The sequence below is a fragment of the Phytophthora cinnamomi genome (genome assembly GCF_018691715.1).
Source record: "Phytophthora cinnamomi strain GKB4 chromosome Unknown Contig12, whole genome shotgun sequence".
NCBI lineage: Eukaryota > Oomycota > Peronosporomycetes > Peronosporales > Peronosporaceae > Phytophthora > Phytophthora cinnamomi.
The window spans coordinates 931,702-948,136 of record NW_027150945.1 but is presented as its reverse complement, the minus strand read 5'-3'; the positions used below and the strand labels follow the sequence as shown (position 1 = coordinate 948,136).

Sequence of the window (16,435 nt, the reverse complement as noted above, 5' to 3'; positions counted from 1 at the left end):
CACCACATCATAATCGACGTTTGAAATCTCTCCTTCCCAAGCGAAACCTTGAGTGGCGCCATTCAATACCTGAAAACCACTCGGAACCTCTAAAGTCACGTGCACTAGTGCGCCACGACGAACATTCAGCTTTGTTTCGAGCGAAAGCTTTCGCGATTCAGGATGGTCACTCCGAGCAAGCTCTTGCATTTCATCACGCTGGTTCAAAAGAAACGCCCAAACCGTGAACTGAAATGGTTTCGGAGAAGGGCAGACACTCGGCGGTGCAAAAGCACTGAAGTTCACGCGGTCCCGGTGACCAGGTACCCCTTTAAATTCAGACCTCGCATCCAAACCACCTTCCGCAACTTGTAGCGATGCAGAGCGGCGAGGAGGGGGGACAGCAGCCATTTGGATTGAACGGTACACATGCTGGAACTTGTCCGTTGGGAATTCTGCATCATGGACACTGTTTGTCGGGGATAAAACATCATAGTCGTGATCAATGTCCCCAAATGATTCACGGCCTATGACACTTCTAGGCGAACCAATCGGCGAAAAACTGTCGTAGTCTGGCTGCTCTGACGGACCCCGATAGACTGGGCTAGGATCTAACGCGGTAATATACTGAGGAGGGCTGCCAGCATAGCTGAGCGGTGCATATGCTCGCATGTTAGTCACGTCATCATCTTCATAGGAACGTGTAATGTTCCCGTAGCGACCTTGTATCTCCATATCGCTGATGTCATGGGCAGAAGTCTGAGATACCGGCGCAATAGTCACTGACCGTTTATCCTCTCGCTCATCGTGCTCGACCCTGTCTGGGTGATCGGATACCTCGCTGGTAGATCGAACTTGGTGGTCTGACAGAGTGCTTGGTCGACCCCGATTACGAGACGACAACGCTCGTTTCCGAGGGTCCCCACTGGGTTGCACCAGAGGCGCACGCCGTACTCGAGCTCGAGCATGCTGTACCCGCGCTGGTGGAACAGAAGGTCCTGGCGTTGGTTGTGCAGTCGCCAAAGGGGTCGCTGCAACTGGTAGTACCGGAGAAGCCATTGGGGCTGGTATCGGAGTCGTTGTATGGCGAGCAGCACTTGCTTTTGCATCGTCCAATGAGTGCAACGGCCTCTGAACTGTACCCAGCTTGGTATCTGGTGCGTGAAATGCGTCATCAGCCACTTGTTCGATTTCTCTAGCGTATCTGTCACGTTCTTTAGTCTCAATATACCTCTCTTGGATATCGGGGTTTTCTTTTCGGCGTTTGCCAATTTTGTCACGGGTAGCGCGGAGTTTCTGCTCGTACTTTTGCACTTTCCTTTCATACCGCTTCTGCTTCCAGTCGGCATGCTTCTGGCGGAAACGGCCAGTTCTTGGTCCTTCAGTCTCATCAGCCACTCTCTCGTCATCGTGATAAATATCTTGATCTCCCTGCTCAACATCGTGTCTGAAGTCATCGCGCACTTCCGTTAAGCGGCGGTGTACATTTTGCCGTTCGCGTAGCAGCTCGCGTGTGCTGTAGCCTTCACCTCTTTTGGGCAACTCCGTCCATGGAGCACTGTCTTCACCATCATCTTCACTGGAATCTGACTCGCTTCGGGCCTTACCTCTGCGCCAATAATCCAGCCGAGAATCCTGATCAGCCGGTTCAGATACGCTTTTCTGGAATGAATCATGACGGCGATGGTCATAACTTCCTTCATCGAGCAACTTTGATCGTTCCCATTGTCCATCGTCACTACCCCACCGCGGGCGTTGCGAAGGAAAAGGTGGCGCCGACGGGGTCAAATCAAGCGCCTCATACATACTTTTGTGCGCTGGTTCCTTCACGAGAGCATCGTCTTCATCATCGGCGACTTTTGCTGCGACAGGGACAGCAACAGCGTACACATCATCGAAACTATTTCTCCGACGCATTCCCCTCCTGCCTTTACCTCGTGTCTTCCTTCTGCTCTGGTCCATGCCAGGCCAGCGCCAATCTTGCCAACCTGGCCAATGTTGAAGCCACCTCTCGCGCCAATCAGTACTCCACGGCGGGACCGCACCATTGAACGGTGGGAATGGTGGAGGCCCGCGCATATCGGGCATCATATGATCAAGACGCGGGTCGCCTCGGCCGCCACCATGCCCCCATCCAAATGCTCCTCGTCCGGCACTACTTCCTCGCCCACCGCCACGTCTCCAACCTCCGCGACGGTCACTGTCACTCTCAGCTTGGGAACTGTCGCGACTTTTTCCACTGCCAGCCTTTCGTTTCGAGCCTCCGATGACAATCTTGCAGCAGCCAACCTCCACTTCCCGGCCACGGTGACTATTGTCCGCGTCATTTCGGAATGCACGTTCCACATCAGGAACCGGCGGCATCGGCGGTGCCGTCCTCGGCGGCACATATGGGTACTCCCCTCCATCAAAACTCGCAGGCTGCTGCTTCTTCTCTCTCGCTCCCGCTCTGGGCCTTGCAGCACTCGACTCACTGGAACTGCGTCCATCCCTGTACAGATTGCGTGTCACCGCTTCCGCCGACGGCTTCTGCTGCTTGCCCCCCATCGTCCCATAGTCTCCTGCGGCCTTGCGTCTCTCGAGGCCCCTTCTCCCTTCCTGTGCAGCAAACGGCACGCGGCCTGCCGCTTCCTGCTCTGTCGAGGCCTCCTCCGTGTCCCCACTGCTCCAAAACAGCACGGCAGACACGTTCGTCGACACGAACAGCAGGCCTCGCGCCGACGTGACGCCAATTTGATGCGCCAGGAAGGCGAACGCCAGCGCCGTGAACACCTGCGCCGCCGTGGTGCTCGACACCACGAGACTGACGTCCGACAGCCCAGCGTCCTTGGGCAGCACTTGGGCCACGCTCACGACCCACGTGAGCAGCGGGATGGCGCTGAACACCAGGCCCAGGACCCACTTGAACACCAGGAAGTAGAGCAAGGACAGCAGCATCACGGGCAGCGTCACCTCGCCCAGCACGGGGGCGGCAGTCACTCCTAATTGAGAGTCGGCTCTGCGTCTCCTAATTGAGAGCTCCCCCTGCTCTGCCACGAGGGAGTTGATGGCCATCTCTGTGCGCCACAGGACGCGTGTGAGCTTGCGTGCGAACTGCGACGAGCCCGCGAGCAGGCAGCCCAGCACCAGCAGCAGCGCCGAGCCCGTGACGGCGAAGAAGGCGCACAGCACGCAGGCGAAGCCCAGCGACGCCACGTGGAAGCTCAGCGTGCGCAGCACGGAGGCCGCGACGCCGCGGCGGTCCGGCGGCATCTCCCGCGCCTTCGAGCGCGCGCGGGAGGGCGTGGGGCACGACACGGTAGGGGGTAGAGCGCGGGGCGGGGCGGGGCGGCGAGCTCCAGCTTCGGGCCGCCGCTTCCTTTCGAAATTTGATCCGCGTGAGGGTTTTCGGATGAGTGTAGGTCGAGGGGTATAGTGGAAGTGAGAGAAGTATACAAACGGGAGGGTGAGGAGGCGGGGATTGATACCCTGTGGAAAGAGGTGGATTGAATAGGATGTGGTTTGGAAGAAGTATTGGAGAATGTATGAGAGTGAAATGGGAGAGTTGAATCCTGGATACCGTCATTCCTGATGCGCGTGGCGCACACCAGAATGAGTCACTGGAAATAGGCAACATGCACACGTTAGTCAGGCCACATCAGCTAACTGTGAATACGACAGTTAGGATGCAGTGGGCGCCGCCTCCCAGACGAGAAGGCAACGTGAAGACGGAACTCTTAGTTGAGCAAAACCCCAAGAAAGCGCAAGTACACCGACCGCTACTGCTCTCTTCCCGCGACAATGCTACATCTAGTGCGACTCATACAGAACCTGAAGCCGAGTGATAACCGCTGCACCAGGGGTGAAGAACAACAACAAACAAGTGTTCAAGCTACCGATGGCAACACGGCCCTGATGCCCGCGGGTGGGCTTCATCGGGCGTTGTGGCGCCGGTCGCGTCCGACCAAGGGCAGCACGGTCCGGAGTCAATGGTGCCATTGCTGCTCGAAAGGGCTCCAGAAGCTGCGGCTGCGCGTGGAGAGGACCAAGGTCGCCAAGTACCAAGCATGCAAGCTACTAGTATTGATCATCAAGCCTCCGCGAACGCCACATCGACGGTCGCTGCCCAGCCGAGGTGCAAGTCAAAACGCCGTTGCAAGCATCCCGGGTGCATGAAGTGGATTCACGTAAATGGGTTGTGTTGGAAGCATGGAGGTCATCCATTGTGTTCGGAGCCAGATTGCAGGAATCAAGTGCGGACAAAAGGCAAGTGCCGCAAGCACGGCAGCGCCAGGCGATGTTCTCACTCTGGTTGTCAGACACTTGCCCACAAAGGAGGAAAGTGCTTCAAACACGGCAGCGCCAAGCGGTGTTCTCACCCTGGCTGTCAGAAACTTCCCCAAAAAGGAAAGTGCTTCGAACACGGCGGTAGAAATCAATGCTCGGACCCAGATTGTAAGAATGCAGTAAAAACAAAAGGCAAGTGTATTAAGCACGGTGGAGGCAAACGATGCTCCAACCCGGACTGCACCAGGATGGCGCAGCACAGAAACGGCAAGTGCTACCAGCATGGCGGTAAGTACCAATGCTTACATCCAGGGTGCACTAGATCGCGGCAAATGGACGGCAAATGTAGAATGCATGGAGACAGGGTCCAATGCTCGTATCCAGGCTGCTTGACGGGTGTTTACACCAGAGGGAAGTGCTTTAAGCACAGCCGCGGCGAGCGATGCTCCAGTTATGGATGCTACAAGGTCGCGAGGGTGAATGGGTTCTGCATCGCTCACAGTGTGAGAAGCGCTTGTGTGACGAAGGGCTCGGTGCAAAAATGATCATGCCGTGTTGAGATTTATTCCCGATGTTTGTCTGGCTGGCTGGCTGAAAATTTACTCCTACGACATGGCTGCTGGATATTTAAACCGTAGTCTTTCTACCAAAATTGTTTCATTCACTACGAATGCCAGCCACTTGAAAGACGACTCCGATCACTCGGGCGTGCATGTTGCGACGATCGACTTATCAGGTATTCAGATTTTAGTGGTATGGAAGTGATTTCTTTTGCTGTGGAATTGATGTGTTCATGAAGAGATACTACAGTAGCACTGTATTAATGTCGTTTTTTCGGGAAGGATGTCTGTCATTCACAAGTTGCGTTCTTGTGTTACGTTCGATCCTCAATCTCCTTGCGTGAAAAAGAAAAATAATCTCCGGACAGAGTTCATTAGATAGTTGCTTGTACCTTTCCAGCATTTCTAGGGACCCTCGCGGCTTTTGAAAGTGATGAAGCGGATGGAAAACATCTCGAGCAGTATGCTCATTTGTGTGCATTAGAACTTCTTTCATTACTTTGTTTCTTGGAGACGAGAGCGATTATTGCGACTGTTGTCTGAACCACAGAAGTGCCAGTTGTCATTCAAGGCGGTGAGTGACCCCATGGAAGCACATTGTGCTCCCTCGCTAACATGAATGGCAACAATGGCTCCGTTGACAATGCAGCAATTTAAGAGTGTCCATTTAGCCAAGTAATACTCAACACACGCGCGCTTGGAAGAAGAGAGATAAGCACAAATTTGACTCGACGTCGTGGAAGACGAAGATGCATGGAACAAGAACCATCCATACAAACCAAGTAGCGGGCTGCACGCAGTGCTATAAAGACAACATTCGCATTTTGATCCATCACGATCGTCGTATAGCGTCAACAAGAGTTTAGCAGGATTGACATCGCACTATCTCACGGACAAGTCACGAGTGATTGATTGGAGTTCGCCATTCCAATCGACCAACATGCTGATTATCGATAACTCAAAACAGCACATTAGCCGCGTCAGCCACATCCATCCCCGAGCCGCGTAGCAGATTCTTTTTCGGGGAACTTCGCTTCTTACTCGTACTTCTCTGGCCATGCACTGAGGCGCAAAGAACTACACAGTGCAGCTCTATCGCCTGCCTTCGAGTCGGCAGTCCTAAATACTTGTTAACGGTGATTGTTGATAAAACAACGAGGGTAGACCGAAACAACTCGTACTTGTCAATCCAAGATCTGGCCGATGGGGTAGCACACTTCGTAGCACATTTGACTTCATACGGCAAGATGAATGTCTACGTTCACTCAACCTGGTCGGGTCGACAGAGGGAGAGAGTCAGCAAACAGGCAACGCCATGACTCGTCACGAAGCACGCAAAATATCATATCTTATTGTCCAGCGTGGTTCCGGTTCCGGGCAGCACCTCGAAGCGTCCCCCGTAGGCGTCGACAACTCACATGCAACTTGGTCTGGCGCAGTTCCCTCCGCAGCGAACCTTTGACCAATGATTTCTGCAGCTGTGTCTGCACTGCCTGCTGCCCTGCCAGGCAGTAGCCCGCCGCTGATGGCACTGGGGATGTGACAGGCACCACGCAGAGCAATCAGAACTTTGACCTCCGCTAGCCCTGCAGTCAGCCTGGAGGCTCCAACAGCGGCGAGGCAGCAAGAAGGAGGCTGGGGTGTGCTTCATCTTCGAGGTGCCCACTAACGCTCCCTGCACGACGCAAAGCTCACCTCACGTTGAAGCGGATCGCGTTGAAGTGCGCCATATGGCAAACCGCCATCTGCCCGTAATGAATCAGGACTTCCTGCTCTCGACGCCAGCTCCGAAACGTTCTGACATCAAGTGAGCGCGCGCGCCTCCCGCCGCCGCTCAATCTCACTTGCTCAAAAGCAGTTCGGCGATGCTCGGCGGCATGCGGAAGCACCAACTTGGTGCCACCAAGTGCCGACGCCGCCGCCGAGGTGGCTTCGGCCTGCAAATGAGGCACGTCACGCCCATCAATTGGCGGCTGAAAGATGCGCGAAAAATCCACCTCGTGCTGATACCGTCCAGAGACGGAGGGCTTTCGGCCCAGTCACAGCCACTCGGCCCACTCGGCAGCGCAATGCATTCGACAGTTATTAATACAAGTATTAATACAGCTTCGAGGCAATCGCATCACACCCACGCTCTTTTGCCTCCATTCCCATATCCATTTGCCATAGGGGCACCAGCAAACACCCTGCCAGGACTTGCAGCCCAAGCAAAGCAGGGATCCTATCCTATCGGATGGCGCAGCCAACTCAGGCCACTTCAAGGATACCGCTAAATCGTAGGCTCCGCAGCCTTAATCGTTCGAGTAAAGCAGCAATTCGTTCGAGCAATGGGCAAAGACAGGCGATCCAGGTCCGCGATCCGCCCTTGACCCCCCACCTCATTCGGCAAAAAGCTCTCTCGCGGTCACAAGCCAAGCAGCTCCAGCAGACCATGTCGGGCTTCTTCATCGACCCCAAGGACCTGCCCGACGACGGCTACGGGCTGGTGCAGGTGCTGTTCCTGGGCGCCGTGTACGGCTTCGTGCTCTTCAACGCCAGCAACCTCATCTCGGACGGCAGCGAGCTGCTGCTGCTCGTGCCGTCCATGGCGGGCATCGTGGGCAGCGTCGTGCTGCCCGTACTGGGCGCCGTGCCCGACGGCGCCATCGTGCTCTTCTCGGGCATGGGGCCCGACGCGCAGCAGCAGGTGTCGGTGGGCGTGGGCGCGCTGGCCGGCTCCACCATCATGCTGCTCACCATCCCGTGGGCGCTCAGCGTCTTCGCGGGGCGCGTCAACATCGACGAGAACGGCCGCGGCAACTACGTGCGCCCCAAGGGCGACCAGCACTGGACCAAGCTCATGCCGCCCGGCAACAAGGACCTCACGCGCACGGGCGTCGTGCTGTTCGACGAGATCCCGTCCACCGCACGCACCATGATCTTCACGAGCTTGATCTACCTCATCCTGCAGGTGCCCGCGCTCTTCTACACGGGCACGGCCCAGGAAGACGCACAGGCCGACAACACCAAGGTGGCCCGGGCCGAGAAGCCCTTCGCCATCGTGGCCTTCGTGGCCTCCATGATCTCCTTCGTGCTCTACCTCTACTGGAACGTGAAGCGCTCCTCGGAGGTCAAGGAGGACGTGATCGACGAGGTCCGCGTGGCGGCCATCCGCGACGGAGAGATCAGCCTGTCCGGCATCCTGGCTGCCGAGGTGGCCAAGCTCAAGAAGGAGTCCCCCACCAACCGCTCGCCGCTCAACGCCACGCGCGAGCAGTTCGACCGCGTCGCGGACATTATTCGTCCGTTCTTCCACGCTTACGACAAGAACCGCGACCGCAGGATGGACGCCGATGAACTGCAGGTGTTCTTCAAGGACCTGGGCGAGACCGTCTCCCGTGAGGAGGCCGAGAGGTGGATGGCTGCTGCGGACAAGGACAAGAGCGGGTTCATTGAGTTCAACGAGCTCGTGGAGGCCACGCTGCGCTACCTGCTGGCCAAGTACGAGAACGAGATCCAGGGCCGCTCGTCCGTCTCCATGCAGCGGGTCGTCGTGGAGCAGCAGTACTCGCTGGCCATCCCGCCCGCCGAGGGCGACGACGATGAAGAGGAGGAGGAGGTCCCGGAGGACCTCGCCAACCTGTCGATCGCCGAGCAGCAGAAGAAGATCAAAATCCGCTCGGCGTACATGATGTTCCTGGGCACGGCGCTCGTGTTGCTGTTCTCGGACCCCATGGTGGACGTGCTGTCGGAGGTGGGTGCTCGCACGGGCATCCCTGCGTTCTACGTGTCGTTTGTGGTGGCGCCGCTGGCCTCGAACGCCAGCGAGCTCATTGCTGCCTACAACTACGCGCAGAAGAAGACGTCCAAGACGATCTCTATCTCGATCGCTGCGCTGCTTGGCGCCGCTTGCATGAACAACACGTTCTGCTTGGGCATCTTCGCGGCTCTCATGTCGTTCAAGAGCGGAGGTCTGGTGTGGGAGTTCTCGGCCGAGACCTTCTCTATCTTGTTCGTGGAGCTCGTGATCGGCTACATCGCCATGAAGAAGACCCAGCGTCTCCTTGATGGTCTGCTTGTGCTGATGCTGTACCCGGCCTCCATTTTCATGGTCTTCCTACTGGAGAACGTGCTCGGCCTGGACTAAACGTTTTGGTCCAAGCTCTCAACTGTTCAAATTGTGACGCGCAATATCCGTCGGAGTTGCAAGCAGTGTTACCAATACATTTGTCTTTCGTTGAGCGAGTTGTTCATCCGGTCTGTACTACTCCTTCATTCACTAACTTCACTTTTCAACGTGCTACGCCAGTGAGAATCCGAGCGTGTGTTTCGAGTGCGCGTTGCTCGGAGAAGAGGGCAGCACCTTCTCAGTGAGAGCGAAAGAGGAAGTGACTTGACGAAGGCGGTCAATTTAGAGCAAAGGTGTTAGCCTCCCCCCCCAAAAAAAAAAAAAAAATGAAATTGCAGTCATTGTGCGACTTTACCCAACATTCGTTGAAAAGTACTATCCAGATGACAGTTCTCTGCTTCACTTGGAATGTGTGCACGGTGTTTTGCTATAGGCCAACGTGCCCAGCGTCGATCGCCTCACGGGGCTGAGTTTGCAAACTAACACGGCTACGTTTCAGCCTCGCTGGCACTACCCGATTTGCTCGCGCTGTTTGCATCGTTGAAGGACATTCTCCAAGCACTAGTGGCTCTGCACGGCTTGAGGTGGATCCATCGCGATATTTGCTGGTCGAACGTGCTAAAGTAGCAAGATCGTGATACTTGGTGTTTGATTGATTTCATTGACTCGGCCACCAGTCCACATCCTTCTTCATGCCGCGAACGCCTGAGCGGAGGCCGTTTCATAGACTATTGATGCAGAGAGACCCTGCACCGCGACCCACTGCTGAAGAAGCATTGCGCGAGCTGAAGGTGCTTCAAGAAGAGGCGGTACGTGAACGTGAGAGCAAGGGTCGGGCAAGTGAAAACATTCGTAACTTTGACTGTGGATAGTGCAGAATTGCCAAAATATTTTCGGTTTTCGTGCTCTGACCTGAGCTTATTTGCTACCGAATGTATGGGCGCGCCTGACAAATCTTACTTCGATAAAGTTTTATCGAAAGTGGACCCCTCAGACCAGTGTTCGTGCAACCACGGAACCATTTCCAGGTGTTCATTCTCCGCTGGTCCGTCCATCGCAGCCGTTCTGCATCCCTCGGACCGGTGGGCTTGCAGCCATGGAACCACCTCCAAATGTCCGTTGGTAGTCGCACCATCCATAGCTGCAGACGATCAGCCCATGATTACAGACTCTCGGCAAGTGTGCAGCCATTGAACAACGGCAAGATTGCAGCTTGATCTGGACCAAAACCACCAATCCCTGGTCAAGGTGGGTTATCTTTCAGCCTTCACTACACCGAAAAGTATTTTTCGGGGACAGGAGAAGTCTGTAATACGTACAAGAACGCCAAACATCTCCGAATATCCACGACGTGCAGCTTCGTCAGCGATGCTAAACACGGAATCGTGTTTGGCAAAGTCGTGGTGCTGGAGGAGCCATACCACAGCATCTAAATGTCTGTTATTACACGCTCGCTGCAGCGCTCGCCGAAACTGGTGAGCATACCCCCGCTCAAATAGAAATTCCATCACGTCAATGTGGCCGCCTCCCGCTGCGTCCTTAGATGATCATAGTTGGAATCGTAGTCAATTTGCAGATCTTGAACTTGGCCGCCGACCGGGCGATCCATCAGACACCTTAGCATCAAAATGTTCCCGTGCTTGCACGCCGTCCATGTTGCTCGAAACCAATAGTACGACCGGTAGTGCAAATACCGGAGCGCTTCCTGCTGTGTTAAACGGGCTGTGCTTGACGGTGTCGAGTTCAACATTCAACATAGGCAAGAAAGCTCACTCGCGCGTCGTGGATATGGTGAGCAGCGCGGTTGCTGCACTTGGGTTCGCGGACATCGTCAGTGAACTTATCGCCGCCACGGTGCTGTGAGCTCCAGCATCAATTCTTTTTCTTAAAAACAAACAACAACAACAACAACAAACAAACAAACAACAAAATGGAATGTTGAAGAGGTCTTCAACTATTGTAGGTACTTTCGGTACAGTGTACCGTTTCTCGAGGGAGAGACTTTTTGATGTCGCAGATCCCTTTCTCGCTCCTCGCCGTGGATTGTCGGGTTGTGGCTGACTTCCTTTTTGTATCGAGCAAAAAGAGACTGGCGCAAAGCGAGGGCGCAAGCAACGAACGGAAGAAGGCCCTCCCTACAGCTCCAAAGGGCCAAAGGCACAGCACAGTACAGCGACCATGACGGAGGCCTTCATGGGCTACAGCGAAGACTTCGAGCAGTGCCGCGACGATGCCATGGCCGACATCCGGTCCATCCCCAAGGCGCGCAGCCCCGGCGAGCGCAACGACCTCACGGAGCGCGCGCAGGGCAACATCTCCGAGGCCGAGCGCTACGTACGTCGACCCTTGAATTAATAACCTCTACCGGTCTAATTCTTACCCTAAACTAAACATTATTTATTTATTTATTATTGTGGTAGATGCGCATTCTGGAGAGCGAGTCGCGCGCCGGCGACTCGCAGGACCGGCGGCGGATGCACCAGCAGCTGCGCACGTTCAAGTCGCAGCTGGACAAGCTCAAGGCCAACCTGGAGCGCTCCAAGCTCATGGACGGCAGCCAGCAGCGCCAGCAGGCCAGCGCGCCGCAGGACAACGTGGCGCGCTACCAGCAGCGCACGGACCGCATCGACGACCACCTGAGCGACGCGCAGGCCATCATCGCGCGCACAGAGGCCACGGCCCAGAACATCAACAACAACCTGGCCGACCAGCGCGAGCAGCTCATCAACGTGCGCACCAACGTGGACGCCACGCGCGAGGACACAGCCGAGGCCGGCATGCACCTCAAGAAGCTCAAGTGCAAGATGGCCTCGCAGATCGTCCTCCTGTACCTCGTCATCCTCGGCCTCATCGTGGTCATCATCTGGAGGGTCATCTCCAAGTTTGCATGAGCACACAAGACAGGGGCGACGGCCTCTATTGCTGCCGCGTCGAGCGAGCAGTGAGGCAGTGAACGGGGCAGACACAGACACAGACGCGCGCTGGCTGCTGGACTGGCTGGCGGAGATCACCCTGTACGACACATTTTTGCGTGTAACTAAGAACAAGGTGAATGCATTTTTATCGAGGAGAGTGGGGATGTCTAGGTCGTGATGCTGGACGTGAGTGCTCAGGTCTTTCCGAGCACGTGGCGAGCGGCTGTCTTGGAGGGGCTTAATTTTAGGCGTATGCAGGGAAACCGCCACGAGCCCAAGTTGTCAATTAAACTTGCCAGCGTTCTCGGCGACTTACGGAGCCTGAAGGAAGTCTTTCTTTTCCTTATGGAGTCTGCTACAGAAGCTCGACCTCCAGTACCAGTAGCCGCTGGTCGTCGGAAGGTTGGCAAAGTGCTGAAGAAGCCCGCACCAAACCCGACGCTTGTGCAGCTCGGGCAGACTGTAGCGAGAGGGAATATTCAGTCGCCCCCTTATCCGATGACACCGAATGTGGCGGGCAGTAGCAACCAGTACTCACGGCGTGGGAGTAGGAAGCGCGGAATACCAAATGATGCCCCGCGGACGCTAGACGGCTTCCTTCTGCTGGATTGGTGCCGAGGTTGGTGGTGGTGCCAGACTATTCTGCCATATTTCGTGCTGTATGCTGGTACTCATCACCAGGTTAATTGTTCCTTGCGTCAGTTGAGTTCCCGGACGAAGTTGTGCAGGCAGTATTGAGCGATATGAACATCACGGACGTCGTGGCGGAAGATCTGCTCTTTTTCACTAATTTGACGCGACTAGATATGAGCGACAACGAGGTTTGAATTGAGGAATTAAAGTGGATGACTCGAACGCATTCTGATCATGACTGTTGTTGCCTCGGCCATTGTGTCTAGGCACCATTAGATCCGTTTGGATGCTTACCAGCACTTGTCGAACTGGATTTCCAGTGCAACGCGTTGGAGGAAGTATCGTTAAATAACGGGTTTCAGAACCTGGAGGTACTTGTGCTGGTCAGGCTTTTTTGTCGCGGCTTATTCGCTAACCGTTGACGTTGAGTACATCTAGGTTTTGAATTTATCCTTCAATTGTCTTGGATCAAAAGACCTAGAGGAGCTGTCAAACCTACTGCGTATTCGTGAACTTTACCTGGGTAGCAATCGCATTCGATCTCTGCCACCTATCATGGATCGCTTTTCCCGACTGGAGACGCTATCTCTCGAAAGCAATAATATATCTGGTCAAGAGGTGTTCTCGTTTCTCGCCATCATGCCGCGGCTGCGAAATTTAAATCTGAGCTACAACAAGATTACTGGCTTTCCGGAGGTACAATACGTTTTGGCTTTATCAAATACTCTCGATTCTAACCCCCGGGAGTTCTATTCCTTTTGTGATGACAGAGTGCTTTGACCTTGGATGATAAGCGTGGTGCTGGATTCTACAATCTCATCTATCTCAATCTTGCTCACAATATGATCACCGATGAGGAAGCTGTCGTCCACACAAGTGAACTGCGCAACTTGCGGAAGCTAATTTTGTATGGTAATCCGTTAGCACACGCCGCCGTCACTTCATACGACCCTACCAAGCTGGCTTATGACCCCGTTCCGAGCCTCACGACAATTTTGAACGAGAGAACAGCAGACCAAACTGCGATGACGATCATAGTCGCATATCCCGCAACAAAGAAGAAAAAACTACACTCCATGTCCTGTTACGAGCACGTCGAAATTTACAAGATGATTCCAAATGAGGTGGTGCTCCAGTCACCGTTTCGCACTCGAGCGACTGAGTTTTTAGTTGGCACTAATCCGGATACCATCACCGACAAGGAACTGTTATCAAAACGACAGGTGCGTTGATTGGGTTTACTTGATATCGTAGAGTGATGCCGAACTAACGATTATTGAGAATGCTCTTGAAGTCCGATACTCCACCAACATCTATGAGGAGGCGTACGTAACATCCTCTACTTCCGGATGCAAACTCAATGTTTATAATGTTTTGTTTCACTTTATAGAGCTGAAGTACAACCCCGACGACTCCACTTTCCTAACGGGTGTGGGGATTGAAGACGTTTTAATGGGAGCTGGGTCAGCAACTGAGGTATGGCGTGCCAGCGACCGTATGTTAGATCGGCTAGATAACGCGTCGATGTGGTGCATTAGCTTCCGGCTGTTCCAGCATGCATGATCACACGGTCGCTCGCAGCAGACTCACGGGTAAGCGATGATATGCAGCCCACGACAGGAAAGAGTTGGCATTATTTGTTAACTTTTTTTTTTTGCGTCTGCTGCTCCAGGATCTTCCAACAATGAATACACGAATGGCAGTCAACGCTCTCCGTTATCAGCTTGAACACCCACTCACGTCCCATGATGACTCAGAGCTCTTTCCTACCCATTCTCAACAACCAACGCAAACGTTTTTGGTAAGTTCTAGGCAAGCTTCGATTGTACTGTATTCAATTTGCATCATAACATTCGATTCCATCGTTCTAGCAACGGCAACGTCCTCGACGTCCACTTCCGTCTAGGAAGGACCAACCAGCTTCTCCACCTCGACGTCACATTAACGTCAGTGGAGATCAGTACAGGCACAAAGGTAATGTGCGCTAGATTTGAGTTCGCAGTGGAATTCACTGTCAATCATCACTGACGCGCCTTGGCTTGGATGCGTAGGTTCCCAAGGAGTCGACGACGCACTGACCCAGTTGAGTCACCAAGTCTCCAGCACGTGGGAAAAGCGTTCGTGTACGTACTCCACCGACCGACGTGTACTTGCTGTCATGGCCACGACGATCTGAAAAACCCTTGTTAACTTGTTGCAGACGAAGCCGAGCATGGGGTTGATAAAGCTCTGGATTCACTCATTACCACCGCTAAAAAGCTAAACCTGACGTACAACCCGGCCCATCAAGACTCTGGCCAGATAAGAAGAACATAGTGAAGTATGCAACGAGCAGTCGATCTCTATTATATAGCTATGCCTCTGTCCTAGAAACGCACCAGGAGCAACCTCAAACAATTATGAGCACCGCGGCGCGCTTGTGTGCGTGGCTGGTTGCCCACTTATGTGGACTTGTAGTGGGTCAGTCGGTATAGCAGCACACGGCCTCGGGCATTACCAACCGCGAAGTAGCCGCTGTTCGGACTAAAGTCCATCGCGGAGACGTAGTGCAGCGGCGTGTGTGCCGTCGGCCAGTTGGCGAAAACAGTGAGCGACGGCATGTGCACCATCTTCAGCGAGTCCTTGATGTCCGATGAAGCCATCGCCAGGATTTCCGACGTGGGGTTAAACTTGAGGTGGTCAACCGGGGTGGTAAGGTGCATGAGCGCCTTGCGTGGCTTAGGCTTGGCAGTCAAGCCGGCGTTGTCGTAGATGTTGACAACACCGCTCTTCGAGCCCGCGGCGTAGTATTTGCCACTAGCAGCCAGAGCCTGGTTGCCCAAACTGCCTTCATCGTCGTGAACGAACACGCACCGCCGGGTGCGCATGTCCCACTTGTAAACCTGTCCGTCCGATCCCGTGCTCAGCAAATAGCGGTCGTTCTCGCAGAACGCCGCAGACTGGGCGTTGCCGTTCATCTTCAGCGTTCCAATCGACTCATACGATTTGGCCGACACGACATCCATGTACCCGTCGCTTCCAATGAACACAATGGTCTCTCCATCGTCCGACACGACGAACTTCTCGCGCTTCTTCTCCTTCCGTCCATAGAGTCCAGGGATCTTGGTGATCTTTCCAGCCTCGATGTCGTACGAAAAGAAGTACTGGCGAGGTCCCGTCAGAAGCGCGCGCTGCCCGCCCATCGTAAACTTGGCGTCCGTCATGGGCAGGTCCTTCACGAACACGTTATCGATGTTGGTGTTGTTGCTGCCGTCCACCTGGAAGAGGTGCAGCGTCTTGTCCAGCCCCGCGGTCAGCAGCAGCTGTCCGTTCGGGTGGAACTGCACCGACTGGATCACCGCGTTGGACGGCGAGTGCTGGTTGGCGTCCTTCATGCGCACCAACTCCAGCGTCGTCTGCGGCAGCAGCTCGCCCGAGTCCTCGAGCATCTTGCCCGTGCTGCGGATCAGCTCAGTCTCCTCCTCATTGTCGCTGTCGTCCGAGTCCACCTGGCGGTCGCCCAGGAAGTTCTTCGGGTCGGCCCACGACACGGCGCCGTGCGAGCCCTGGTAGCTGTAATAGACAATAAAATAAAATAAATAAATGTAAGTAAAAAAAATGATACATCAATGAAAATCGCTGCCAATTGCACGCACAAGGTCTTGAGGCGGCGCTGCAGCTCCTTGCCGTCCACGACCGAGTCCTTCTCGGTCTTGCGCAGCTTGCGCAGCTGCGAGTGATCCTCCAGACTCACGTGGACGTCCTCGTCGTCCTCGTCCACCCACGCGGCCTTGAGCCAGGTGCCCTGCTGCTCCTTCGCCTTGGCCTTGGCCTTGCGCTTGTTCTTCTTGCTCAGCTGCGGCTTGGTCTGGAAGATCTCCTCGGCCAGCAGCTTCTCCGTCGCGGAGACGGGCACGGCGGGCGCGCGCTTGCCCATACTTGTCGATGTGCTGGAGTGCCGCACCAAGAGTTTCTATGGCGACGCCAGGCACCAG

At 54.8% G+C, this 16,435-nt stretch overlaps 6 protein-coding genes across 6 annotated transcripts; 3 read left to right on the top strand and 3 right to left on the bottom strand.

Moving 5' to 3' along the window:
* Nucleotides 1-1,805: 1,805 nt before the first annotated feature.
* On the bottom strand, nt 1,806-3,231 carry IUM83_13646 (serine/threonine protein kinase; the record flags this gene model as incomplete). Its single annotated transcript, XM_067938339.1, has 3 exons — nt 1,806-1,841; nt 1,914-1,967; nt 2,251-3,231. The coding sequence occupies 3 exons, from the start codon at nt 3,229-3,231 to the stop codon at nt 1,806-1,808; spliced, it is 1,071 nt and encodes a 356-aa protein (XP_067797918.1).
* A 2,521-nt stretch (nt 3,232-5,752) lies between these two features.
* On the bottom strand, nt 5,753-6,535 carry IUM83_13645 (uncharacterized protein; the record flags this gene model as incomplete). The annotated part of the gene is made up of 5 exons (XM_067938338.1): nt 5,753-5,762; nt 5,847-5,924; nt 5,987-6,001; nt 6,262-6,336; nt 6,501-6,535. The coding sequence occupies 5 exons, from the start codon at nt 6,533-6,535 to the stop codon at nt 5,753-5,755; spliced, it is 213 nt and encodes a 70-aa protein (XP_067797960.1).
* Nucleotides 6,536-7,236: 701 nt separating this feature from the next.
* IUM83_13644 (Ca2 :Cation Antiporter (CaCA) Family) lies at nt 7,237-8,931 on the top strand (the record flags this gene model as incomplete). Its single annotated transcript, XM_067938337.1, has 1 exon — nt 7,237-8,931. The coding sequence occupies one exon, from the start codon at nt 7,237-7,239 to the stop codon at nt 8,929-8,931; it is 1,695 nt and encodes a 564-aa protein (XP_067797875.1).
* A 2,160-nt stretch (nt 8,932-11,091) lies between these two features.
* IUM83_13643 (premrnasplicing factor syf1) lies at nt 11,092-11,804 on the top strand (the record flags this gene model as incomplete). Its single annotated transcript, XM_067938336.1, has 2 exons — nt 11,092-11,247; nt 11,334-11,804. The coding sequence occupies 2 exons, from the start codon at nt 11,092-11,094 to the stop codon at nt 11,802-11,804; spliced, it is 627 nt and encodes a 208-aa protein (XP_067797959.1).
* Nucleotides 11,805-12,326: 522 nt separating this feature from the next.
* Nucleotides 12,327-14,777, top strand: IUM83_13642 (Leucine-rich repeat, typical subtype; the record flags this gene model as incomplete). The annotated part of the gene is made up of 12 exons (XM_067938335.1): nt 12,327-12,447; nt 12,531-12,649; nt 12,728-12,832; nt 12,900-13,157; nt 13,232-13,684; nt 13,756-13,786; nt 13,852-13,937; nt 14,000-14,053; nt 14,134-14,262; nt 14,333-14,435; nt 14,513-14,584; nt 14,662-14,777. 12 exons carry the CDS (start codon nt 12,327-12,329, stop codon nt 14,775-14,777), a joined length of 1,647 nt encoding a protein of 548 aa, XP_067797917.1.
* Nucleotides 14,778-14,902: 125 nt separating this feature from the next.
* Nucleotides 14,903-16,377, bottom strand: IUM83_13641 (U3 small nucleolar RNA-associated protein 18; the record flags this gene model as incomplete). Its single annotated transcript, XM_067938334.1, has 2 exons — nt 14,903-16,013; nt 16,097-16,377. The coding sequence occupies 2 exons, from the start codon at nt 16,375-16,377 to the stop codon at nt 14,903-14,905; spliced, it is 1,392 nt and encodes a 463-aa protein (XP_067797874.1).
* Between the last annotated feature and the right edge of the window lie 58 nt (nt 16,378-16,435).